We start from the raw sequence: 26,329 nt of genomic DNA, 5'->3' as shown, positions 1-26,329 counted from the left end.
CTGGTAACACCTAAACCAAATATCAAAATTTATTACTATCAATTATTCCTTATCATAAACTTACACATTCATCTCAAAGCCTATCTCTTAAAATCAAGAAAAATCATAGTCTCACCTCAACAAGGTTTCCCAAATACAAGATATATTTATCAAACAACATGATGTACCAAATCATAGAGAAACCATTATTTTAATGTTCATATTCAGATCATGTCAAACAGCTTTAAAATCAATTCAGAATATGTTTGAGATTGGAAGCAATGGTGCATGCATAAAGGCAACATATAGAATGAACAAAACAGCTTCATAAAAATAACAGTTGAATGATTTAAAACCCCTCCTTTAAGTACTAAACCTTAAGCCAAGTTATACAAAATTTATCTATAATTCAGACATACCAAATGATGAGCATATTAATTTATAGCTCAAATCATTCACCTTAACTTTAAAATTAAATCCTCAAAGTTAGTTATATCATTTACTGTTCACTGTTTATTCCAGCAACATATACTTTACTTATAAAATACCAATGTGCTATCAATTCACATCCAATTTTCATGTCAATTTATAGAGCCACTCCTATGTATGTCTAGTAGATTCCATATCATTTTTAGAAATAAATAATAAAACCATGATTTACTAAAAATCATACAAGACAGCATACTCAAATCTGTCCTAATAGAATTTCAATTAACTTACAAATTGCACTATGATTTTTGTATTGATCCAATTGCTGTGAAACCAAATCAATAACAACCAAAAGTGTCTTAGATTTCATAGGAAATATCCCTAGCATCCAAATTCACTGTATAATATTTAATACATAATTTATCATGCATAAACACAGAATCTGCCATAGTGACAATTTTGCAACATTTTATTGTAAATTCACAAACAATTATCAAACGATGGTATTTTCATATGAAATTTAATACACACATACTAGACATATTATATAATAATCTCCTATAAACCTTTTACCCATACCTATCCTAGAAAAATACAAGATTTATAATGACCAAACAGGTTAACTAATAAGTGCAACTCTTAACAAATTCATGAAGTGCCTATTAACTAACTCTTAACAAACTTCAATTACTGAATCAACTACACATTCAACACCTCAATTAGCAATTCCATAAGTTTATCTAGCTATTTTACTTATTTCAACACTTACCCATAACAAATTTTATCTTAGTTTATCATTTAGGAGCACATGCAAGCATAAACAATGACTCAAATCATATTCAAGCAATCAGCAATCTCTAGAATCCAGCAATCCCATATACAAATTCATATAACCATCACTTAAATTTAACTAGACAATAGATTAAAAGAACTAGATTTTCCCCTTACCCTAGACACGGGTTCTTGGAGTAATAGAGCTAGAATCACTCTAGCTTTAAGTTGGGAACAAGAGCATGAGAAGAATTGAAACAAACTTTCTTGTTGCTGTTGGACCCGTAGGTGTGAGAGGGAGAGGAGAGTTGAGAGTTTTTCTTTCTTTTGATGTTGGACCTGTGGGTTTGAGAAAAGGGACTCAAGAGAGCTTCTAGCTCTTTCCTTAAGAAAAATAAGAGCAAAGTGAGGTGAGAATTCTGATTTGTTTGGACCCGTGAGAATAGAGAGGGAGAGAGCTTCTTGGTTATTGTTCTAGTTGCTTTGAGAGAGTAGAAAGAAGAATGAGGTGAAGCTTGTTTGTTGCAAGGCCGGCTAGGTGTTGGTCTTTGGAGTTTAAGAGGATAACGTGTGTCAACATGCATGACACTTTGGCTTTACACGTGTTAAATTTCACTTGGTTGCATGTGTAAGTGGAATTACAACTATGTCCTTCCTTTGACTACCTACTTACAACCTTAACCATATTATAACATCTCATGCATCATACCTAATTAAAACACCAACTATGTATCTAATAACTTAAACCACTTAATATAGTTTTGTAAATTCTTAGTATATATTCATAATAAAATTAGCTATTCAATTATTTATAATCTTTATCATTCTTATTCAGTGGCATTATAAAATAATATGTTTATTAAATATTATTCTATTAATTATAAAAAGAAAGTGGCTTAAAATAATAATTAACTACTCAAACACATAGTTTAACTATAAAGTTGAGTCGGAATGTTACAGAACCTTTTAAAACATGCAACATCAAAGTGTCTAATCAGAAAGTATGCAACCAAATCTTTTCTGATAAAAAATAACTGTTTGTGATCATGGAGCTAGCTCTTGCCTCTTATTCGATTTTTCAAATTAAGTTTTAATACAACAAGAACACATGTTCCTTTCTCAAAACAATGACGAGTTTTATTAATGCTAAAGATTCCTAAACAATTTCCCTTGTCAATAATTAATAAAGGAGACTAGTGCATAGTGGTTTAGAAGTGGTACATGTTTTTACGTATATGGTGCATCATGCTATTTGAAGTACTGCATTCTAATATTCTCTCATAACACGCTTCAAAACAGTATTACACATAAATATGCTTATAAATTTCATAATATTCTCAAACAAAGCATTACATAATCTCCTAACAATTTCATATCAATAAACGTCCAATTTTGTAAAAATCTTGTAACTCAATAGATTGGCATCTTCTGATATTTTCAATGGAGACATTCAAGATTCAAATCTCCTCTCCGTCTTAATTATTAAATTATCACCAAAAAAAAAACAAACAAACAAACAAACCACTCAATTTAGTAATCCCATAATATCAAACATATAGCTACAATATACATATTTATGTACTTACACATAAAAACGAAAATCCTTAGACATAATTGGATGCACAATCCGTACTCCACTTTTAGATGCATGCACTCCATTAGTGTAATCTTTTGTAAAGTTACATTCCACATGTATAAAGTGTTGGAAAATATGGCTAAATAAACAAATTTTGATTCAACAATACAAACCCTAAAAATTAGCAATGACAAAAATAAATAGATAGAGTTAGAAAGATCTCACAAACTATAGAATCACGCAAATGTGTTGTCTTTAAAGGTTGATTCGTGCCACCCGGAGTAGAACTCGGTGTGAATGGCTCTCTTGACCGAACAACCCCCCAAGATTAGACTATAGTAATTTCTTCAAGTTGATCACACACTCAAGCAAGAAGAACTAGAACAACCTTACTCTTGCCTTTCCTTTCCTTAAAAAAAAAAAAAAATTGAAGCTGAAAATTTTGCAGCAAAACAGAGCAAAGACAGAGGGATGTGCGGCTGGAGAAGAGAAGAAAAATGAATGTTAAATGAATAGTGTGTGTTGTAGGGTTTTATATATGCCAACATGTAAGACAAGTGGGCTGACTAGAGGACTAGGCCTAACGGTTACTGTGCAGATTTGATGCCCAACGGACTGAACATTAAATGCCCCAACGGGCAGAACCAAAATGGGCCGAAAGGAAAAAGAAAGGAAATAGAATGAGGCCCAAGAATGATGTAACAAACCCAAACCCAAGCCAACACCTAGCCCATTGTGATCCAACTTACCACCTAAGATGTGCAAAGCCTTATAAACTCATAACAAGATTCATTCCTAACCAATGTGAGACACAAACATACATTAAGTGTTTGAAACACACGCATACTCCAACATAAAGAGCATGCATCAAAAACAAAGCCAAATGATCAACCCAAAAGAAAAATTATAGCAAAAAAAAGATAGTATAAAGAATCCCTTGTTAGACAAACAAATTCATTAGTGCATTGCGCTTGCCACATGGTTTAGGCAACACCTCCTTTTGGTTGAACCTTTCAGGAATTTCTTGATTAGAAAGTGTGATCAGCAAATCGCCTAAAGTCACACCTTGCTTTTGCATATACTCCCATTTGTCTTGAAAGAGGTAAAAGAAAGCAATGAAAGAGACCTCAACTGTGAAAAGTATAGTCCAAAGGGTTGTGCTCCTTGATGTTTTCCTATTGTATGCATTTAAGCCTGTGTAAACGTTGATGACCCCCACCAGGGACATTATTGTCCCAAGTATCCAATGCAACATATACCATGTACCCCTTTCTTTCTTCCCCCTGCCAAAGGAGGGAAATTTAGATATGCATAAATAAACAAGAACTTGCAATAATTTAGACTTTGTAGTTACAATTTGGCTTCAATATTTAAGAATCAACTATAACTTGGTGAGAGACCGGTTTCTGCTGTGATTGAAAAAAGGGTTAATCGAAAATTGACCCTAAACTAATATGAGGGTACTTTCCCTTTCCACTCCAAACTATGAAAACTTGTAATTAACAACTATAAAAATTTACAAATTGCACCATATAACTTGATTGACTATTAAAATTAACGATTATATATAAGTCACATGACCATTAAAAATTAAATTCCCTATTTTTCCTTTGCAATCAGTTAATGACAAAAATTTTGTGGTCATATAATTTACACATGATAATCTTACTAGTCAATCAGGTGATTCAGGTTATAAGGAGTAATTTGCAAAATTTGTTGCAATTGGGATGGTGATTACAATTGTTCATAGCTTAGGGTGCAAAGTGCAAGTACCTCCAAAGTTATGGTAATTTTCTACAATTAATCCAAAATTTTATATATAAAAAAAAAAAAAAATGAAATACCTTTTAGGCCTGAAAAATCCAATAAAGGCTTGCACCCATATGACAACATAAAGTGCTCAACGTAGTCTTTGGTGGCTGTTATCAAATGAATTCTCAAATTTTTTTTATTGACATGACAGCTCCGGCTGTGGCAAGAAGCACTGAGAGTATCTATTAGATGAAGAGATAGAATTTAGCACATAGGAGGCAAAGGTTAAAAACCAAAACAGAATAATGATCACTAGTGGAAGAACTTGAAAATTTTCTCCTTTTAATTCATTTGAATCTTCAAAAACTAGTGCCTTAATAATTCCTAGACCCATGGAAAAATTCCTAAATGATTATGATATAGTGGAAAATTAACACAGAGGTATCCTTTTAGTGACAGTAGTAGTTTGTTTAGTTCTTACAGAAATGGTGATTTTTTGCAAACTCAATAATAGAGAAAGGATGTAAATTGGTTTAGTATAGAGGACCTTATCTCGTGAATATGAATAAAACATGATTACATCAATGACAAGAATTACATAATCAAATATAGTTAAATTAGTTCGACTTAACTGTTTCAAAACCGTGTTGCCACAAAAAGGGTTAGATTTTCTTGAGTAGACAAACAATTTGGTATGGAGTGACTAGTTTGCACAACCAAACCCAAACAAACAAGTTGCATCAGAATAATGACCCACATAATCTCTTTACTATACATTCTTATTACACTGATTTGAACTGTTAAAACCCAGCCCCAATCAACCATTTCCAAGCTAATTAAAATCTTTGACCTTGTGTTTCTCATTTTTTACTAAAAGTATTTCAACATTACAAACTGTGTGTACAGAACCAGAAAGAATTAAAACCCTTACCTAACAAAACGCTTGTGTTCGTCATTGTCCAGTGTCGCAGCCAGGGGCGGAGCCAAGGGGGGGGCGAGAGGGGGCAACTGCCCCCCCCTGACTCCTCCTGAAAAGTCCTCTAGATTATAGTATTTAGGTTCCTTTCTTAAATGCTTTGCCCAACATAGGAAAAAAAATTCAAGAAAACAAAATGTCTTGTTATAGAAAAACAATCCTGACACGTAAAATAAAAAGGGAAAGAGCTGCATAGATCATCCCACTTACAGTAGTACTACTTATTTTCTCTTTTAAGCTTTTATTATATTGTCCAAATTTATAGCTTATCACCATATATGACACTTTACTGTTTAACTCAATTTTCTTCTATTATCCTTCTTATTTTTTATTATTATTTTTGGGTTTTTTTTCACCGCAATGATGGTGGTCTTAAATTTTACACTCTATTTTTATATAGAAAAGATAAACTAACTAATGTCCCAATACGGTATTGAAATTCTCAAACCTCCACTATCCATTTTTTCTCCTTCTTGACTTTTTAGTTTCCAATTTTACAGGTTATTGGCTTATTGCTATACTTTTTTACTTTGATTATTAGTGACCATGCAACAGTTTAAAAGTATAAAACGTCAAATACTGTTGAGCAAATTAAATTTGTTATGAAAAAATAAACTATAGTTTATACTTATATTAAATTTTGTATAACAATTATAGTTATTTACAATTGTTTATCTATTAGGTTATTAATATTGATTAGTTTTTTTAAGGTTATTTTAGTTTAATATTGTCTTTAAACCTTGTCCCCCCTAAACTAAAATCCTAACTTCGCAGCTACTCGGCCAAGCCCCAAACCAGCTATGGCCCTTTGCTTCTTTGGCATGATCAACGATACCGTTAGCCATCCCAGCGATTCCACCACCCTTTTTGCCTTCCTCTTACTCTCCTCACCCATTTTTCCTTTCTTTTCAAACATAAACTTTTAAACCCTAATTTGTAATACAGCAACTAATGGAGTGAAGATCGATGGGTACTTGTAATACAGCGACTAAGGATTACATACATACATATACATATATATCTTTATTCTCTATCTCTCAGTGCTTCTCTGTTTCTATTTGTCTCTTATAATGAGAATATAGGTACGTACTTATAGTGGAAATGAGAGAGATTGCAAGGGATAACCGGATAAGGCATTAATTTGTTCATTGTCCACGAGCTGCTTATGTGGACAATGAACAATGGCAAGAGATATTGGCTACCTTAGGGAATAGGGAGGGTGGCACCCATGTGAAAATGAACAAAGGAAAGAAATATATATTTAACCGCCTAAATGGTTTTTGTAATGTAAATTGGCCTAGGTCTCACTCAATTCTCAACTTTTTATACCTACTATCTCGGCTTTGTTATGTGACCACTTTCCATAAAGAAAATCATGAGATGGCTTTTTTTTCTTCATTTTTTTTTTTTTTTTAAGTTTCTAGTGGAACTCAAGTTTCAAAGACTCAAGTTCTTCACATTGTAACTCGAATCTTATAGAGACCAGAGTTTCAAAAGTTGTCACATAACAAAAATGTTTCTAAAGCATCAACATAATACATATGTTTGGGAAATTAGCCTAACATGGAAAAAAAAAACCCTCACATCTCTCTAGAATCCATACAAATCATTGTCCTACTCGTTTAGCACATAGGCTGAACAATCAATCAGACTTAAGTTTTTTAGATTTGAAACCATGTGACTTGCTGATTTCCCAATACTATAGGACGTTTTCAGAATTACTCTTCTAGGATTGATATGAATGCACACAACAGACCTCCATTCTCCAAACAACAGACCTCTTTGTAATAACATCCAAGACAAAGATATTGATCAGTACAACTGAATTCAAACTAGTACTTGGGTACCCAAATTTGAAGAATGCATGAAAACAAAGTCAAAATTATTGCAAAAATGAAGGCACAGATATTTAAATAACTATCCAATACAAGAGTGACATAAGATACAAAATACAAGGTGAAAGACAATTCAATGACGTTTCTTCCCAGTCGCTAGCTCCCAAGCCTGTAATACGTGGTTCACGATTTCCTCTACACCAACCCCATGTTTCACCTGCATACATACATAATGGACAACACAAATATTGACATTGACATTCTCACAAGGACATCAAAGATTCGAAATAGAAAGACAATGTTTTCTCTTCTATAGTCCATATATTGTGCTAGATGTTAGATAATAAAGGTTAGGACTACATTAACATTGCCTGCCCAAGAGGGTGACATTTGAGGAAGCAACATTCCCAGCATCGTAGATGATCAGTGGGGTGGGAACCTACTGTGTAAGTCATGACTCATGAGACTCATGACTATCCAACAAGTTATCCTTGAATGGTCCAGAACCCCAACATAATGATATAATAGAAGGACCTCCACATTTGTTAAAAGAAAATTGCTCATTTCAAACTCTGGCCTAGCATTTTACAGTGAGTTTTATTTTTTATTTTATCACATTTGAGATAAGCACATTTTTACATATTTACAGGTCAAGATGCACTATGACAGGTAACAATGCCATCGAGAACATTCTGATCTGTCATATCTCTATTTTATTAGTCTCCCTCTTAATTTCTGTTTTATTTCTAAATCACATTTCACATTATACACATTCTATGGAAACACAAGATTAATGTAATCGTGCTCCCATTAGCTCATGGGACCAATATAATGCTGAATAGAATGTTTATGATAACCAAATAAAATGTGTACTCAACCCAACCTGAGCAAAGACAAATGGCCCTCCATCACGCATTCGAAGTGCATCACGCTCCATAACAGTCAAATCAGCTCCAACTGCTGGTGCAAGGTCAGTCTTGTTTATTACCTGCAATCCAATGGAATCAACTCATTTTCATCAGACTACCTGAGTAGTTAATATTTAAAATCGGTCGACAATATTGATCACTGACAGAGTAGGTGCATGTCACAATGGAAGCAACAGCTATGAAATTAAGAAAGCACATACTAGGAGATCGGCTTGGGTAATTCCAGGACCACCTTTGCGAGGAATTTTATCACCACCAGAGACATCTATTATATAAATGATATAGTCAGCCAGTTCTCTGCTGAAGTTGGCAGCTAAATTATCTGCAACAACACAAATTCAAGTGAATATCAAAACCTTTTTTATTGAATCACTTACACACAATTTGATATGAGCAATTTTGTTACAAATTTATTTTGTAAATATATTCTTTTTTGATAACACAAGTAACCTTTCTAAAGAAAAGCTCTTTGGACTCGCCTCTAGCTAGTAAAACCTACGAGCAACTGATCCCAACCGCCAAAACTAGTTGCCACATGATATCATCTATTATATAAATGATATCCTTATTTTGTAACTATATTCTACAAACAGATCACAAACTATTCGTTTATTTTTTATTTTTGAATATCCAGAGTGCTTAAAGCTGCTAACCTTTTTTTTCTTAGAAATATCTAATTCCCCATTAAGACCCATTCTTATTATTCCTCCCCCTGCCCCCTGCATGTCAAAAAAAAAAAAAAATAGAACTCCAAGATTTATCATCACTGCCATTTTTATCTTAATTAAAATGCGTGTTCCCAAATTAATTTTTTTAAGCCACTCAACTCCAAATTTTGTTTTTGTGGTGCCAATATGACCATCATTGCCAATTTAACTTATGACGTGCCAACTTCATATCAGTTCATATCCATTTAAAATAAAACATATTCCACATCAATCATTTTTGTGAAAGTACCTCCCCCTGATTCACAAAGAAGTATGTCTGCTTTGAATAAGTTAGAAAGCTCCTCGAGAGGACCAAGGTTAATGCTAATGTCTTCACGAATTGCAGCATGTGGGCAGCCGCCAGTTTCTACAGCACGAATCCTTTCCTCAGGAAGTGCTCCATTTTTCACCAAGAACTCACCATCCTCTTTTGTGAATATATCATTTGTCACCTGCAATAATTACATAGTTCTTAATCCATCCGTTTTAAAGCATCTATTAACATCCCCCTTCAAATTATCAAAACATGTTGACTGGTTGTGTGCACAGAACATGCAAAGGGTCTAGCATGGGTTCAATGTTATATATATTCCCATGTATATGAAGCTCCTGTATTAGACCATCCATCATTTTGTATGAATAATAAGGTTATTTTCAAAAGGAAGTTGTATTTCTCTTGGAGTCAGCAAGCAGCTTTTCCATGGTCAGTTGAACCAGCAGGCAGCAGCTGCCCCACCACCTCCTCCAGATCAGGATGGTACCTCTTGCAAGGCTCACTGTTGCCAGTTATTACACAGTTACACTGAACTGGCCATCAAATTGATAGCCTTTGATATCAAAGAAGCAAAATGGATTGGACTTTTTTAATAAAGAAACATTTTAATTCACTTCTTGCAATTGTTAAAACAGAAAACTGGTAGAAAATTGTATTTTATGGGTGCTTGAGATCTCCAGAAAAATAGCAACCAAGTAATTTAAAATAATACGCTGTTTAAAAAAAAGATTAAGCAAGGTAAGTGAGATGATATGCTAAGTAAGCAAAATCTACCTTAGCAAATCTAAGATCTTGCTTCCACTTCATGCTTCAATATTGAGTCTATAATATAATTTAAACAACTGGTTATATATTGTTTTGGGCACAGTCATGTTAAATAATTCAAAACAAGATACTGAATGAGTTGAGAATATGTTAAATACTTAGCATCCATTCTTGACTAACTAAAGAGGGAAGTGCAAATCTACATATAATAAGCTAGAAAGACTGTAAATAAATCAAGATTCATTTTTGGGATTAGTAAATATATACATATATACAAGAATGAAATGCTTAAACATAGGTACACAGTATGAAATATATGTGTATGAATGCGTTTGGAAGTAATGAAGGGAAATGAGATTAGGTCAATCTGAGGTGAACGGTGAACCACTAAAAATAATGCAGATTTCTTTTGAATGAGCTGTATATCTATCTATAACTTCAAGACATGAAGCTCTAGGTTAAGCCTAATTGTTACAATTTATCTTATGTATATATAGCCTTTCCTCAGGCAAATGATCCACACAGACTTCAAGGTCTTTACTTTACAAACATCAACTACCCCACAAAGTTCAAGAAAAGCTTCGTACCCTCAGGACTGGAATTTTGCAAATACTTTCAAGCAATTATTCAGTTTAAAATAGTGAAGGTGACACTTCTTTTTTCTTTTCTCTTTTGTCCCCTCTCTTTCTTAATTTTCACCAAGGATCGGCTGTTGATTGGTTTGGTTATGTTCAGCAAAGTGCTAAATTTTTCCTTAAAAAAGCTGCATTTCTGTTTGATGATCTTTTAAATAGCTCAAATGTGAGCGGAAATCATCAATTCCAAATCTATAAATTCATTAACACTGAAGGAATAAATCATAATCGAGAAAAAAATTCAAAGCTTTTAGAAATTCTACTTACTGCAGCAAGACTGTACTTGTCCCGCAAGAATTTACAGAGAGCCAGCATTAAAGCTGTTTTCCTGTATGCATGAAAGAGAACTGCATCATTACCTGTTCATTGAGTTTAACAGGCTAGCAATGCACAATATATAAATTGAAATAAAAGGGGAATCAAGCAATGAAGTTTGAATGAAGGGCTGGATGAATGAAAAATCCTATATGAAGGCATCAAAAATCATATATCTCTATTTTCCCTCTTAATCATCCATATTCACATTTCAAGAGAATGATACTTAACAAGGCAAATATGTCAAAAACAATGATAGGAAGAAACAACCAAAGCTCAAAATTGTATACAAGTGCACATCATCAAGTGTCAAAAGACATTGAAGCCTGAAAGAAATATTCACTATAATAATGAAAATGACTCAAATAAATCGGTTCATGGAATAAACTACCAACTACAATGTTAGTATTTGATTTCATCGTGAATGCCTCTCAAACTTTTGAACTTATCCAAAAAGAATGATAAATAGGTTAATAGAATAGACTAACAAATACAATGTTAGCACTTGATTTCATTGTGAATGCCACCCTTCTCAAACATTTGCACTTATCCAGAAAGAATGATGAGGGACAAGAGCACAGCCCTTTCTAATTAATTGAGGAAGAACTTATGAAAATAAATGAGTTACCAAGTTGACTACTTAAACCAACTAACACTACCCAGTAACCCATAAGAATTTGAATCTTAATAATAGACATGAACTTAAAGGAACCTAAAAATTAGCAGTTCATAAACTAGAATTATAATCAATCATTTCTCAGTTTTTTTTTTTTTTTTTTAAGGAGAAAAAAAAAATAGATGGGTGTAAATTGTCATGGTAATGTGAAGCAAGCAACAAAATAGAATAGTTAAAATGGGAAATAGAGGATACCCAGTACCAACAGGGCCACCAATGCCAACAGTGAAAGCTCTTTCATTGAAATCCCTGGTGAGAAGTGGTGGAGCTCTTCTGCTGAAGTAGCCTGGGGAGTATATGGGTTCATGTGAGTGTGGTGCCAGTCCATCATGGCTGTGGTACACCTTCCCATCAGGGCCCACCCATGACTTTGTTGTTGAATCCCCATGAGTATGATCATGGTCATGATCATGATGGTGGTGTTGATGATCATGGTCGTGATGATGATGGTCATGGGCATGGGCATGGTCATGGGCATGGTGTGAAGTCATTGTCTGCTGTTTTAAAAGTAGTTTTTTTTTTTACTCAGAAGTCAGAAGTGTGTGTCTGTCTGTCTAGACCCTAGAGTGAGAGTGAGGAACCGATCGAGGAAGATGAGAAATTGGTACAAGGAGGAGATAAAGATGTAAAATATTGGTCATGCTTTGCATAATTACGAAAACACCCTTGATTATTAGAATTCTTTTTTTTTTTTTTTTCTTGGGTGTCTGAGAAGTCAGTGAATACTTTTGACCTTGTATATTATAGTGCAAGAACAAGGATCGAGAACAAGTGCAGGTTGGTCGGTTTGGCTTCGATTTGCTTAAGAAAATTGCACCATGCCTTTTTCGTCGCAAAGAGCTTTGAAATGTTGATGAGGGTGGCAATTTGTGTTTCCGTGTTAGATTCGTGTCGTGTAAATTTATGAGTATTCGATTATATAAGTCAACATTAACTCGATATATAACGGGTTAAGATTTCTCAATCCTAACACAACACATTTATTAAACGGGTCAGTCATGTCGATCTATTTATCAAATTTTATCAAAATGAAAAAAAAAAAATTAAGAAAAAACAAATAAATAAATATTTTTAATATAAAATTCAAAACTAATCATTTAAAACTAAGGAAGTCAATACCGTACCATACCAATCGATATGACTGGTATATACCATGCCGGTCAGTGCACCGGTACAAATATACCCCCTGTTTCGTACCCAAAAAAATACCGGCCGTACCGGCGACTTATCGACTATACCGGCAAAATTCAGCTGTTTCGGCCAGTAAATGGATACCTGGCCGAAACACGATTCTCTCATTTTTTGGGTTCACAATCACAAGGAATTGGTTTCCAAAACAAAGCTAATACCCAAAAGAATACTGAAACTGAAAAATCCAAAGATTTGTGAACTTACGCAATCGAGAATTGCCCGGAGTAGGCTGGGTAGCAGTTCTCTCTCTCTCTCGATCTCGGTCTTGACTTGAGAATAATGGCAAAAAAATTCTTCAAATCTTGTTTTTTTTTTTTTTTTTTTTGGCTTTGCTCGCTTGTCCAAGGGCTAAAAAAAAAGCTGTAGTCAGTTCAGTTGTGGTTCTTTTATTAGAGAAAAGAGATAAGACCAAACACTCTTTTTTTAAACAATAGCTGGCATCAACTAGCCCACCGTCACAATTATAGAATTACTCTCATTAAAGCAAAATCACTAATTCCAAGTTTTCAACTTTGTAAATTGACCCAAAGGAACCTCAATCTCCATGGGATTAGTATTCATTACAGCTGCTTCCACCATACTCCATCCCATCCTCCTCAGAATATCTTTGGACCTCATCCAATTCGATTTCCATATCATCATATATTTCAAGATGCCTATTATGTCCTCCCTGCAATAAAGGAGTGCATCTAGTTTTTGCACTGGTGCAAGGATTGAATGAGCTTCAGAGAAGGGTGGTTTCCCATGTGGGTTGTGACTGCTCCTCTGAAGTCCACCAGTTTCCTTTCTTGGATGATCCAACTCGATTCGTCCCAATGGGGCACAACTGATGGCCGCCGCTACCTGCTCAACTCCTCTAATGCCTCCATCGAAACCGCTGGAACATCCGTGAGGAATTTCCACCACAAGTTGGGTGTGAGATTCCAAGCCGAATGGTCCAGTGCCAGATTCCTAGTTCTGATGCTGGATGGGGTTATGGGAAATATGTGCTTCCAAGCTTGGCCCAACTCCTCCTCGAACCAACCCAGCGTCTCCGTCAGAGTGGCCCTGATTTGTGCAATCATCTCGTCTGGTATTACCACAGTCCTATTTCGATACCATATGGCCCAGCCGGATTAAGGTATTGGACTCATTCCCAATAAAATTCCCTCCATTCTCAAGCTCATCACTCCCGACAAACTCGCTTCTGCCTCCCAAGCTTGTTAATAAGCACTTCTGAATTTTAGATCCCTTAAGGCTTTTGGTGCTCTTAATACCCAAACTTTCATTGCTTTTTGATTTATGCTTCTGATGGGTCTTGTTACTAATCTCATCCATCCCTGTATAGCTCTGAGATTTTTCACTGCACACGGCATTCCCACTGCTCAAAGCTTCCTGGCAGACCTCCATGTCATTCACATTAACTGCACATATTTTCTTTTGAGAGTTATCCACTGACAAAACACGTACATTACCTATTGCCGGGTCCTCCACTTCTCTAGACTCAAATAGCCTAGTAAACTTTCCTTCATTACCCTTACTATTAAGTTCCAGAAGGTCCAGCTAGTCCCTGTAATTATTAAGGGTCTCAGGGCTTTGGCATTTTGGGATTAAGGTCACAAGGGTTTCATTAAGATAACTCGGTATGATTCCATTGCTAAAAACCTCCTTAATTTCCTTGCAAACCGAGTTCTTCACATCTGCCCAAAAATGTTGAAAGAAACCCGCATGAAAACCATCCAAGCCAGGGGCTTTAAAAGCTTTGAGAGACCACAAACCATCCCTTATTTCTTCAACAAAAACTTCAGTATCAACTTTAGTGTTGTCTTCTTCAGAAAGATAGCTACAAGCAAAATCTGAAACATTTGAAGCAATTGGGGAGTAGAGGGATTCAGTGGCATACAGTTTCTAAAACCCAGCTTTTATATGATCCTTAATCTCCAAATCATCAAGAATCCAATTCCCAACAGAATCTTTAATGCATTTTATTTTGTTTCTATGACGTCTTACCACAGCAGTCACATGAAAGAAAGAAGTGTTGCGATCCCCAAAATTGGCTGCATTCAATCTTGATTTAAGCGCCAAATATTCCTCTTCCTAGAGCATGATAAGCGAATATTCTTCAATTAATTTCTTTTCCAGGTCAATTAAGAAACCATTGGGATTTTCAGCCAGAGCTTTCTGAACACCATTCAATCTGGCCAGAACTCTTCTCTTTCTAGTAAATAAATTTCCAAACACTTCAGAATTCCATTTTTTAGCTGTAATAGCAAAATCTGAAGAGTAATGTTATAGACACAAACTAATTTACAACATTTTTACAAACTGTTGATGTGGTTTTAGTAATTTTTAAATAACTATTGATAAACATAAATGTAATGTTAGTAGTGGACCCATTTTAGAACTAATAAGAATTTGTCACATCAATAGTTTGTAAAAATGTTGTAAAAAAGTTTGTGGCTGTAGCATTACTCAAATCTGAAATAGTTGTGTGTAGCCCTCTATTTTCCGACCCTCTATTTTCCGACCATGCATGTTGCACCACTGAAGGAAATTCCAAGTGCAGTAACCACGTCGTCTGAAATCGAAATGGTTTATTGAGATGGCACACGTATGGTCTACATAGCTCCAAAAGGACCGAGCAATGATCCGACCAGATTCTAGGCAGATGGGTAACAGTGGCATCTAAATACAGGGTTCTCCAAGTTGGGTTAGCGAAACATCTATCAATCCTTTTTAAGAGAAGGTCCGTAATAGGCCTACTATTCGTCCAAGTATACTTTGGGCTGGCAAAGCCCAAATCCAGCATATTACATTCATCCAAGCACTCTTTAAATTCTAAGGCCCTATTTAGATTAACACCGTTCCCGCCAAATTTGTCATCCCCACTTAGCACCTCATTGAAATCACCCAACATGAGCCAAGGGAGATTGTGCAGCTGGCTAACAATTTTTAAATTATTCTAGAGAATTTTTCTTTCTGCTATTCTAGGGCTAACATAAATAGCTGATATAAGCCAAGATAAATTAGAAGAACACACCTTAACCGTTGCATGTATTTCATGCTTCGTGGCTGATAGCAGGATTACCTCCACGTCTTCCGTCTTCCAGAGAATCCAGAGTCCTCCAGCATACCCGACTGTATCAATAACAATGCTCCCATCAAAAGGCAGGCCTTCTATAATTTTTGCCTCCCTATCACCCCCCACCCTCGTCTCTGTTTCTACCATAATTGATAGTTAATGATTGATAGCCATTTCAAATAGTAGACAATATAATTTTATGGTGGACAAAGTCATGCATAAACTCTCGGGTTGGAAAGCGAAATTTTTATCCTTCGCAGGTAAGGCTGTACTAATCAAATCTGTTATGTCAGCCATTCCTAACCACATTATGCAAGGGGTGGCTCTCCCTTCTCATATTTGTGATAAACTTGATAAATTGAATAGGGACTTCCTCTGGGGATCCACGAGTGAGAAGAGGAAGTTGCATCTTGTTGGTTGGAGCAAGATTGTGAGGCCCAAAGAGGATGGAGGTCTCGGAATTCCAGCAGCCAAAGCTAAGAACATAGCTTTGCTTGCTAAACTGAATTAGAGAATGTACCAAGAGAAGAAGGCACTATGGGCTAAGGTCATATTGAAGAAATATTGCTCTCCCTCTAGAACGAGAGCAAGGGATCTTGATGATCTCCCTTGCTCCCTTAACTGGAAAGCCATAAAAATCGGATTCCCTATTTTTTTCTAGTGGAATCTGTTAGGGTGTAGGAAATGGAGTAAGGACTAAAGTTTGGTTTGACAAATGGCTAAAGGGTGACTCTCTAAGGGATTTGATTCAAGGACCTTTATGCCCTAGGGATTTATCTCTCACCATGGAAGATTTTAGGGGTGTGGATGGCTGGAATTGGGATTTAATTTCATTTGAGTTGCCAGACACTATAAAGGATAGAATCAAGGCTATTCTTATTCAGGATTTTGGTCAAAGAGAGGACTCCCTTATGTGGAGATTCACTAGAGATGGTGATTTCTCCACCAAGTCAGCCTACCTGCGATGTATTGAGGATGATTCTTCAGAAACTTCATTCAAGGGGCAGTGGATATGGAAGCTTGACATTTTGCCTAAAATCATCATGTTTCTTTGGCTGTGTTTACATACTAGTGTTCACGTTAAGAGTGTTTTGGCAGCAAGAGTGATAAATTGTGATGGCAAGTGCCTTGTTTGCAAAAGGCATGATGAGACCATTACGTATCTGCTACGTGACTGTGAGCTAGCTCGCAAATATTGGAGTTGTGCTAAAGTTCCACAAGCACTTGTACATACCTTCTTGGGAAGTTTGGAAGAGTGGCTGCAATCAAATAGTATGAGTCTTGTTAAGCACAAATCTGATATGCCATGGAGTTCAGTGTTCTTATTCACCATTTCAGCTCTTTGGAAAAATAGGAACAAGATTGTTTTTGAAAACTCTATTCCCAACCCGTGGCTGCCCATTGAGTGTATTAATCAAACTAGAGAATACCATTTTTGTGTGAGTAAAGCTAAAACAGCCACTGCTAAGTTTGCTATACCAATGGCATGGAATAAACCAAGGGAGGATTGGTTTAAGCTTAATTCGGATGGTGCATCTTTTGGTAATCCAAGCAACGCAAAAGGTGGAGGAATCATTAGAAATTAATAGTCAAGGTGCTTGGGTTAGGGGATATGCAAGATCAATCGGGTTCACCTCAAGTATTATTGCTGAGCTATGGGCTCTAAGAGACGGGTTGAAACTAGCGGATCATATGGGAATTAGGCAGCTGGAAGTGGAACTAGATGCTAAGGTGATTGTGGGGCTGCTTAATTCTAATAAAAATCCTAATTCTGCCTATGCTCCTCTGCTTTTTGATTGCAGGTATCTTTTGGGCAAGCTTCCTCAAGTAAGGGTGCCCCACGTGTTTAGAGAAGCCAACAAGTGTGCAGATTGGTTGGCAAAATGGGGTAGTGTTATGAAGGAAGATTTTGTTGTTTTTGAGTTTCCTTTTACTGCTAAACTAGAAACTTTAGTTGCTAAGGACAATAATGGTTTGTATTATGCTAGACTAGTTGCTGCTAGTATGGCAGCTGTATCTGTGTAGTCTTCTTTTGTTGGTTTTATATGAATGGCCTTTTAACCAAAAAAAAAAAAAAAAAACATTGTAAATTGTTATTTGTAATGAATAAGTCTGAATTTATTTGCTGTTCATTTTTTTTTTAAACATTAATATATTCATTCTTTACTAATGTACCCATAAGGCCATTTCATTGTTTTTAATATTTATATTATCATTTTTTGACAAGTAAAGAATAATAAATTAGTTGATTTTTCTTTAGTCCAAAGAAAATTTTGCTTAAATAAAATATTATACCTAGAAAATATTATATTTATATATCTATTTATGAAAATAGCGGTAAATTCGAAACTGTACACCAGTATTGACTGATATCTGAAATATATCGTACCACTGGCCAAACCGATACAGCCTCCGGTACGGTATTGACTTCCTTGTTTAAAACTAAAGCATATCCAAATATCACAAATAATCAATCACAATATATCAAAGAAAATAAATCACAATAACTAATAAGTTTATATGGGTATATTGGTAACATGTCATTTAATTAAACGGATTAGATGGGTCAAACAGGTTCATGTGTTCAACACTAACCCAACACATTTATTAAACAGGTCAGTCATGTCAACCCGAATATGACACGAACCCGTTAAGCCTCAACCCATAATTTTATAATTTCATGTCGTGTTGTATCGGGTTCACGGGTCTTGTCCAATTTTACCACCCTAATTGATGTCATGTATATAATAGTTTTGTTTTTTAGAACTTTAAAAATTGAAATTAATTTTTTTTAAATAATATATTAAAATTAATTATTCCTAACTTATTGACTTTTTAGTTTTTTTTTTATACTAAGTGGTATTTCTAATTTTTATATTAATAGAGCTTTAGAATTAAACCTCTCTAAGAATGAGATTTATTTGTAAGATTAATTATATGATTTGTGAAAACAAAAGTGGATTTATGAAATAAATTTAAATTCATTAGCAGCATTTAAATAGTAACCGTTAATTTTCAATTGCAATTAAACGAAAGATTTTTCTTTATCTCAAATGCCAAAAAGGTTCTTTAAATAAAATATTTCATTAAGATCAGTATAATTAGGTGAGGGAAAAACAGAAAACTTTAAAATGTATATATTATGTATATTGAAAAGCTTATTAGATCAAATTGTGTGCTTCTTTTTCATTTAGCAAAAAAAAAAAAAAAAGTGCTTATTTTTCTTGTGTTTAATTGTTTATATATTTGGTTGGTTATATCTTTGAGAACATACGCTTCATTCATCAAATGGTGTAGGCTCCCGTGCCATTTGAAATGTTAATAACTTCTGCCCTTGAAGAACATTGCTAGACAAACAATGAGTGGTAAATTGTAAGTGAAGAATAAATTATTAATTTTGACGGTTGGTTATATAATTAAAATTGAAACAAGATAATGATAGCTAGAAGATTATGGTTCTCTTGTTTTGCAACCTACTAGCTTGCAAGAATACTTAGTATTCTCAAAAGAAATACTGTAAGTTAGGACATTTTGGATATACACCACTGTAAGTTTTTTTAAAAACTTTTTCCATTCTTTCCATGTGTGTGTTACAAATACTTAGAATTCTAAATTTTAAAAAATAAAAAAAAATAAATAAATAAAAAATAAATAAAAATAAAAAAAGCTTGCAAGAATGAGATTGTTGATTTTTCAATGTCAACTAAATTCTACTTACACCCTTAAATTTTAGAGTCACTTCTAAATCATCCAACTAACTTTTAAGACTTTAGTTTACATTATCGACTATTACAACAATGTTAATGTACCCCTCATGTTATGTTTTGTCACATTTGCATTGTTAACCCACCTAAAAAGAGTATCATTTCTTCTACTTTTGTGTTCAAAGAGAGATTTTGGAGATGTTTCATAGCAAGATTCTAATAAATTTTGACGGAAATAACACATTGGCATTATAGTTAAGGAACAAATTTATAAGTGATCACACACTTAGGTGGCGTAAATAGTATTCTAGCATTCATAGTGTAGTAAACTACATGAATCCCATCCTTAATATGCCCTATGTCTACATTGTTGGGTTAAGATAGATTGACCCCAGTTAATTAATTCAATTACCCAAGTTAATTAATTAGATCAAATACATACATATCGTATCGTGGAGGCACCAACAAATCACCAAATAAACTAAATGCAGCAAAAAATAAATTAACACAATGATTTGTTGACAAATGGGGAAAACCTCTCGCAAGGCAAAAACTCCACTAGGTGAATTTAAGGTCACCACTCCTAAGAATCCACTAATCAATAATCAAGCAATTACAAGTATGAGAAATCTTACCACTACCCTGGCCTATTCGAAAAATACCAACATACAGTTGAACTTTCGCTTCAATACCCAATTGAACTTGATATTGTAGTAGTCTTCTTTCATTTGTTGCAAAAATCTCCAATCTGTGATTAACTCTTTTGCACAGATCTCAGTATGTGACTAACTCCAGCAACTTGATTGATTGTTGTTGGTTGTAAAGTTCTTCACTTTATAAACAATGAAGATCCGGAAGCACTTGGTTACAAAATCTTACCACTACCCTGGCCTATCAGAAAAATACCAACATATAGTTGAACCTTCGCTTCAATACCCAATTGAACTTGATATTGTAGTAGTCTTCTTTTATTTGTTGCACAAATCTCCAATCTGTGATTAACTCTTTTGCACGGATCCTAGTACGTGACTAACTCTAGCAACTTGATTGATTATTGTTGGCTGCAAAGTTCTTCACTTCATAAATGATGAAGATCCAAAAGCACTTAGTTACAAAATCTTAAGGTGCACAAAACGCAGTAGCTTCTTACAAAGTGTATGAGTTCTAAGTCTTTGTTTTTGTGTATGATGACTTTTAGAATAAGCCTCATATATGACTAGGGTTGTAAGAAGAGAAGTCCTAATCATCCAAGTTATCATGGGCCAAATTTCAGATCTGGAAATTTTAAAATCGTAGATCTCAATAAATCGAGCTTGTGTCGAGTTTTTCCATTAAACTTTGATAGCAGTATTTGTTGAGCTTGTGTCAAGACTTAATAAAACAACTTTTCTTCACTTGTTTTTTGGATCAACCTTCATGTCTTTAATGATACCACTTAATATGTTTGAAAAACATACTTCTTGATATATTAAACCCAACTTAGATTTACCCAATTACAAGTAAAGTACGTTTTCTTAAAGGATTAGTCAATTACATAGAAACTATGACTCTAACATACACCTTGTTTTGTACTACTTAGGTCCCCAAAGCTATAATGACAAAATAGCTTCCTACTTCTAGAATTGAAAAATCACCATTAGCGAGCCAAAACAATCATATATGGCTCAAGGAAATTTAGGTTGGAAACAAAAATAGTAGTTCTTGTAGGGAATTAACCCGAAATTCTCAACCTGTGAGAAACAAAAAATAGAGAAAATACACGCCAAAGAAAACAATTACACGCACAAGACAATATTTACGTGGTTCGGTAATTTACCTATGTCTACAGAATTGCAGGGATTTCACTATTATCAGGGAAAATACAAAGTGCGGTTACAGTTTTTCACACTCTCTAAAGATGACAACAACAACAAAACCCTAATCACCAAAAACAGTTTCTATATCCTGCGCACAAGATTCTCCCATTAAAAACCATGCAACATTATTTCGAGTCAGGTCAAGTCGTCAACCAGATCAAACACAATTAGGCTTCACAAAGCCCAACAGTTCTCATATAGGATTGTGTATGCATTCATAAAACATGTGTGCATATACTTAGGGCGCATGCATTTGGTGGAAGAAACCCTAATATCACCATTTATTAATAAAATAAATTTAAAAAAAAAAAAAAAAACTACCCCAAAGTAGTTAAAGACCTCTTTTTTCCAAGGGTACCCTATAATCAATGGACAAGGCATCTCTTCTGATTAAGAGATAGAAAACTGTCCTTTCTAAACTTTGTTGAAAATTCCCCCCCAAAAAAATTATATATATATATATATATATATATACACTCTAAGAGCAACCACATCAGTATGTGTAAAAATTCCGTCTATTTTACACAAAAAAACCTACTTTTTCTATTTTACACCATCACTTTTACAAAATACCCACATCAGTTCATCTATTATACACTAATCTTTCTTTAAATAATCATTTATTATTATTATTTTATTATTTATCTTTCCCACCTACCCATTACCTACTACCCCAATATCAGAACAGCACTCTCTCTTCTCCGTGGCCCATAACTCTAAAGATCAGCTGCAACACCGCCACAAACAGTGGTCCAAATCTTCACTCTCTCATGGCAGCAGCGAACACTCCACCCAAGCTTCCATGGTAGCGGCGATAGCAGCTGGGGCGTGAGTTTTGGTTTGATTTTTTTATTGATTTTGGGTTCCATTTTCTGTTGATTTTTGGTTTGATTTTCCATTGATTTTTTGGCTGGAATATTATGTGTTGTAATGGTGGTGGTGGGGTGGTACTGGATTGTGGTGGCGGGTGGATGGTTGATCGGCTCTGCTTTTTTAGATGAAGAGAGGGAAAGGGGGAGAGAGAGAGTGAAATGAGAAAGAAGAGAGAGCTTAGACCGGTGAGAGAGAAAATAATATAAAATATTGATTTGCACATGCTACAGTAGCCGTGCATATTTGCATGGTTACTGTAGCTCGTTGATAATTTTAGAAGATTTTGCAAGATTTTAAACAGACTGATGTGGGCTATTTTTGAACAAAAATGTGTAAATTTGAGCATTTTTTCTATTATATACACTTATACATGGACTGATGTGAATGCTCTAATAACTCTATATCAAAGAGGTGCAGAATGTATCATCAGGGAGTGAGACCGAACTAACATGTTTATATTCTCTTTTGCCCGTTTTTTTTTCCCCTTTAATCCGTATGAAGTTGAGGATTTAGATTTTGTGCAATAGCATATTGATTACCACTCAATTGTGGGATGTAAAAGTTAAGATAATAAAAAAAAAAATTAAAAAGTATGAGGTCATAAATTTTTTTACCATGTTATTTTTTATATATCACAACAAAGGGTAATTACATGGTGCATTATTGCACCGAATCTAAATCCATGTCGATGTTACAATACTGGCACACAGACATAAACCATACCAAGCCCCAAATATACTATTGACTATAATATTGTTGCACTATTTCTCCTATGAGGCTAACTCGTTCTCACAAATACAATTAAGCAAGGCCCAAATAATAACATACTTATATTAGGCAAACTCGGCTAGTGGGCTTCCTGTGCACTAATCCTTAACCAAGTAGAACTTGATTTTACCCATTGCAACACTATTAGTCGGCTACAAAAAGTCCTAACGGCCATGAGTTATCAGTTTGAATAAAAAAAGCGCTACTAATGGCCTGTAAAAATCACGCAACTCTACCTATAAATACTAATACAAGTTCACACAAACTCCCACACACGAAAGTAGCCTAATATTTACGAGACTCAGAAGGAAAAGAAGTGTAAGCCTAAAGGAAAAAGATGGAACTCGGTATGCACATGGCTTGGCAACTTGCTCACAATGAGATCAACCAGGGGTGCAATAAGAATGTCGTGATGTCTCCAATCTCAATGGGCAATGCATTGAATTTGCTGGCTTTCGGTTCATGGGGTCGTACCTTGGAGCAATTTATGCAGCTCCTTGGAGCAAAGGACTTGAATGATCTCAAAGCCAAAGTCCATGCTAATGGTTGAAGCTGTAGCACCCACTGAGGACAACAATCAAGGACTAAGTCTTGCTTCTCTTAATACCCTTTGGATTAATCAGGCTTTCTCTCTCAAGCACTCTTTCAAGGAGTTTGCCAGAACCGTTTTCAAAGCAGAAGCCCACACTCTTGACTTTGTTAATCAGGTATGAACTTCTTCTCTGTTTGTAGAGTTTGAGACTTTGTATCATACTATTTGTGGAGTTCTTTGAATTTACTTTTAAGACTTTGTAGGTTTTTCTTTGTCAAACAATAGAACCCTTAGTTTTTCTTAGATTAGGATACTGTTTGAAAGACCTTTATTATACGTTTTGTAGTTTTTATTATACTGTTTGTAGAGTTTGAGACTTTTTTTTTTTTTGGTGGTAAAAGATTTAGAGACATTTATTATACTGATTGTAGAGTTTTTCTTGAATTGAATCTTTAAGACTTTCTAGGTTTTCGTGATTGTAGTTTTTGCACATATTAAAACTCTTTTTTGCGAGTGTCAAAAGAGTGGCTTCTTCTAAATGCACAAATGGCCTCTTGTTTTATTGCACGAGAACTAAGGTTCACCTATGGTGTGTTATCAAAATGGCTCTCATTAATATCCTTTTTAAGTGCTATAAGGCACAATAGTTTCCCTATAAGATCACTGCGACAAGGTGCCATCAAATATAAACTGTTGTTTGCCACCATATCTCTTTGACAAAAGATTATTAATACTTTTTTACATTGAAATATTTTTGTAGGCGGAGATAGTAAGGAATGAAGTGAATTTATGGGCAAAGAGTGCCACAAAAGGGCTCATAAAAGAGCTTCTCGTACATGGCATTATTAATCAAGAGACAATACTCATCCTTGCCAATGCACTTTATTTCAAAGGAGCTTGGTTAAATGCTTTTAATGTGAAATTGATTTGACATGAAGATTTTTATCCCCTACATGGAAAATCAATTCGAGTTCCTTTCATGATCGCAGACACAAAGAAGAAACATTTTTATGGATCTTTCAAAAACTTTATGGTTCTTAAAATTCCAAATCAAAAAAGACAAGATAACAGATGATTCTCAATGTATGTTATTCTTCCTGAGAAGAAAGATGGATTACAAGATCTTGTTCAAAATTTCAATTCCACCGAGAGTTATTGGGTGATTGCTTTGAGGTCAAAGAAGTAAATCTTTCCAAGATGTGAATTCCAAAGTTTAAGTTTTCGTATGGATTTGATGCTTCAAGAATCATGCAAAATATAGTATTGACCTTACCTTTTAAGATGGCTGGGGACTTCACAAGAATGATTGATTCTCTTGAAAGTGACAAAGTTTTTCTCTCCACAATATTACACCAGTCTTTTATTGGAGTTAATGAGGAAGGAACTAAGGCTACAGCTTTGACTTTTGGCTCTCCTCTATGTGGTTGTTCACCATATCAACCTCCTCCACCTCCAAGTTTGTGGCAGACTATCCGTTCATATTCATGATTAGAGAAGAGATATTCGGGGTCGTGTTCTTTGTTGGAGTTGTACTTAACCCGCTTATGATTAATTGATATTTGTTTATGCTAAAGGAGGTTTGATGTGTCTTTCAAGGTTAAATTTTAAAGGAGGTTTGCAAATTTTATTTGGATGGAGTGTAAAATTGTATTTCCAAACCCACTAAATTCATAATGTTTAGGTTACTTTTTAAATGAATTTTATGCAATTCTGGAGAGTAGTCTTTTTTTTTTTTCCCCCCATTTATTATCCCTCAGATGTAAGTATGAGAACCACTTCTTACTTTCTTTTTTTTTTAATGAAAGAGAACCAATTTTTATGTCATCTAAATATTATTACAATGATGTTAATGTACTCCTTATGTTATGCTTTGACGTCACATTTTCACTTAACTTTTGCGACTCGTAATTTACATCATTAACTATTGGTCTATAACAATAATGTAAATATATCTCATATATATATATATATATATATACATACACATACTTGTCAAAAAAATTATATGCTAAACTAATTTATTGTGACTGCCCTAATAAAAATGTTGAACATCCTGATTTGAGAATTACAAACATTTTGGTTCAAAAAAAATAAGAGTAATGCTACATTCACAACATTTTTCACAATAAATCTAAAGTGGTAAGCTGTTATTAATTCTAATTTGGTCCCAATATGATATTTTTTTTTTTACCCACTAATAACAGTTTTTTAAAATTTATTGTAAAAATTTTGTGGACGTAGCGTTATTCCAATATTAATTCTACCCCCCAAACATAATTCTTAATCCTTTTTTTTAAGGCTTAAATAACAATAATAAATATTAGCCCAAATAATAAACCAAACAAAAACAAGATAAGACCAAACAATAACAAGTGAACAAATTATTCAACAAAAAACCTATTATAAAATAAAAAGATAAAAATTGTTAATTACTTGAATTTGTAACTCATTCAACCTATTTAATAAAAATAGTTCATAATTTCATTTTTCCTTAAAAAATGATACCAAGAAAAATATTGTGGTTGTAAATTCTCTTTGTTGGTGAGGACAATTATACTTTTTTTGACTTTGTAGTCGCAACAATTTTGCTCTCTTTACTCCTTAGCGACTCGACTCATAGTTCTAGCAAATATTATATATATATATATATATATATATCTTATCATTTCAAACTCTTTCACTTAATTTATTACTTTCATCTTAGCATTATCAATTCTCATTTTAT

At 34.3% G+C, this 26,329-nt stretch overlaps 2 protein-coding genes and 1 pseudogene across 2 annotated transcripts; 1 reads left to right on the top strand and 2 right to left on the bottom strand.

Moving 5' to 3' along the window:
- Positions 1 to 3,652: 3,652 nt before the first annotated feature.
- On the bottom strand, positions 3,653 to 6,378 carry LOC115990791 (annotated as a pseudogene).
- Positions 6,379 to 7,244: 866 nt separating this feature from the next.
- LOC115992956 (urease accessory protein G) lies at positions 7,245 to 12,219 on the bottom strand. The gene is made up of 6 exons (XM_031117205.1): positions 11,815 to 12,219; positions 10,896 to 10,956; positions 9,205 to 9,406; positions 8,448 to 8,569; positions 8,202 to 8,306; positions 7,245 to 7,535 (listed from the first exon to the last, which is right to left on the bottom strand). Exons 1-6 carry the CDS (start codon positions 12,108 to 12,110, stop codon positions 7,452 to 7,454), a joined length of 870 nt encoding a protein of 289 aa, XP_030973065.1. The 5' UTR covers positions 12,111 to 12,219; the 3' UTR covers positions 7,245 to 7,451.
- Positions 12,220 to 23,409: 11,190 nt separating this feature from the next.
- LOC115990790 (serpin-Z2A-like) lies at positions 23,410 to 25,160 on the top strand. Its single transcript, XM_031114580.1, has 4 exons — positions 23,410 to 23,604; positions 23,696 to 23,779; positions 24,365 to 24,504; positions 25,001 to 25,160. Exons 1-4 carry the CDS (start codon positions 23,410 to 23,412, stop codon positions 25,158 to 25,160), a joined length of 579 nt encoding a protein of 192 aa, XP_030970440.1.
- The last annotated feature ends 1,169 nt before the right edge of the window (positions 25,161 to 26,329 follow it).

Source organism: Quercus lobata, chromosome 5, assembly GCF_001633185.2.
Source record: "Quercus lobata isolate SW786 chromosome 5, ValleyOak3.0 Primary Assembly, whole genome shotgun sequence".
NCBI lineage: Eukaryota > Viridiplantae > Streptophyta > Magnoliopsida > Fagales > Fagaceae > Quercus > Quercus lobata.
Note: the sequence above shows the minus strand (reverse complement) of the source record. Positions and strands in the feature narration are given on the sequence as shown.

What these genes read in the sequence shown, in the direction of transcription:
- LOC115992956 (XM_031117205.1), bottom strand. Translation starts at nt 12,110, where the DNA reads ATGACTTCACACCATGCCCATGACCATGCCCATGCCCATGACCATCAT. An exon ending in GGTGGCCCTGTTGGTACTGG is followed by an intron (nt 10,957 to 11,814) that starts GTATCCTCTATT and finishes TCATGCATACAG; the next exon opens with GAAAACAGCTTTAATGCTGG. An exon ending in ACAAGTACAGTCTTGCTGCA is followed by an intron (nt 9,407 to 10,895) that starts GTAAGTAGAATT and finishes TAATTATTGCAG; the next exon opens with GTGACAAATGATATATTCAC.
- LOC115990790 (XM_031114580.1), top strand. Translation starts at nt 23,410, where the DNA reads ATGGAACTCGGTATGCACATGGCTTGGCAACTTGCTCACAATGAGATC. An exon ending in TGAATGATCTCAAAGCCAAA is followed by an intron (nt 23,605 to 23,695) that starts GTCCATGCTAAT and finishes TGGATTAATCAG; the next exon opens with GCTTTCTCTCTCAAGCACTC. An exon ending in CTCTTGACTTTGTTAATCAG is followed by an intron (nt 23,780 to 24,364) that starts GTATGAACTTCT and finishes ATATTTTTGTAG; the next exon opens with GCGGAGATAGTAAGGAATGA.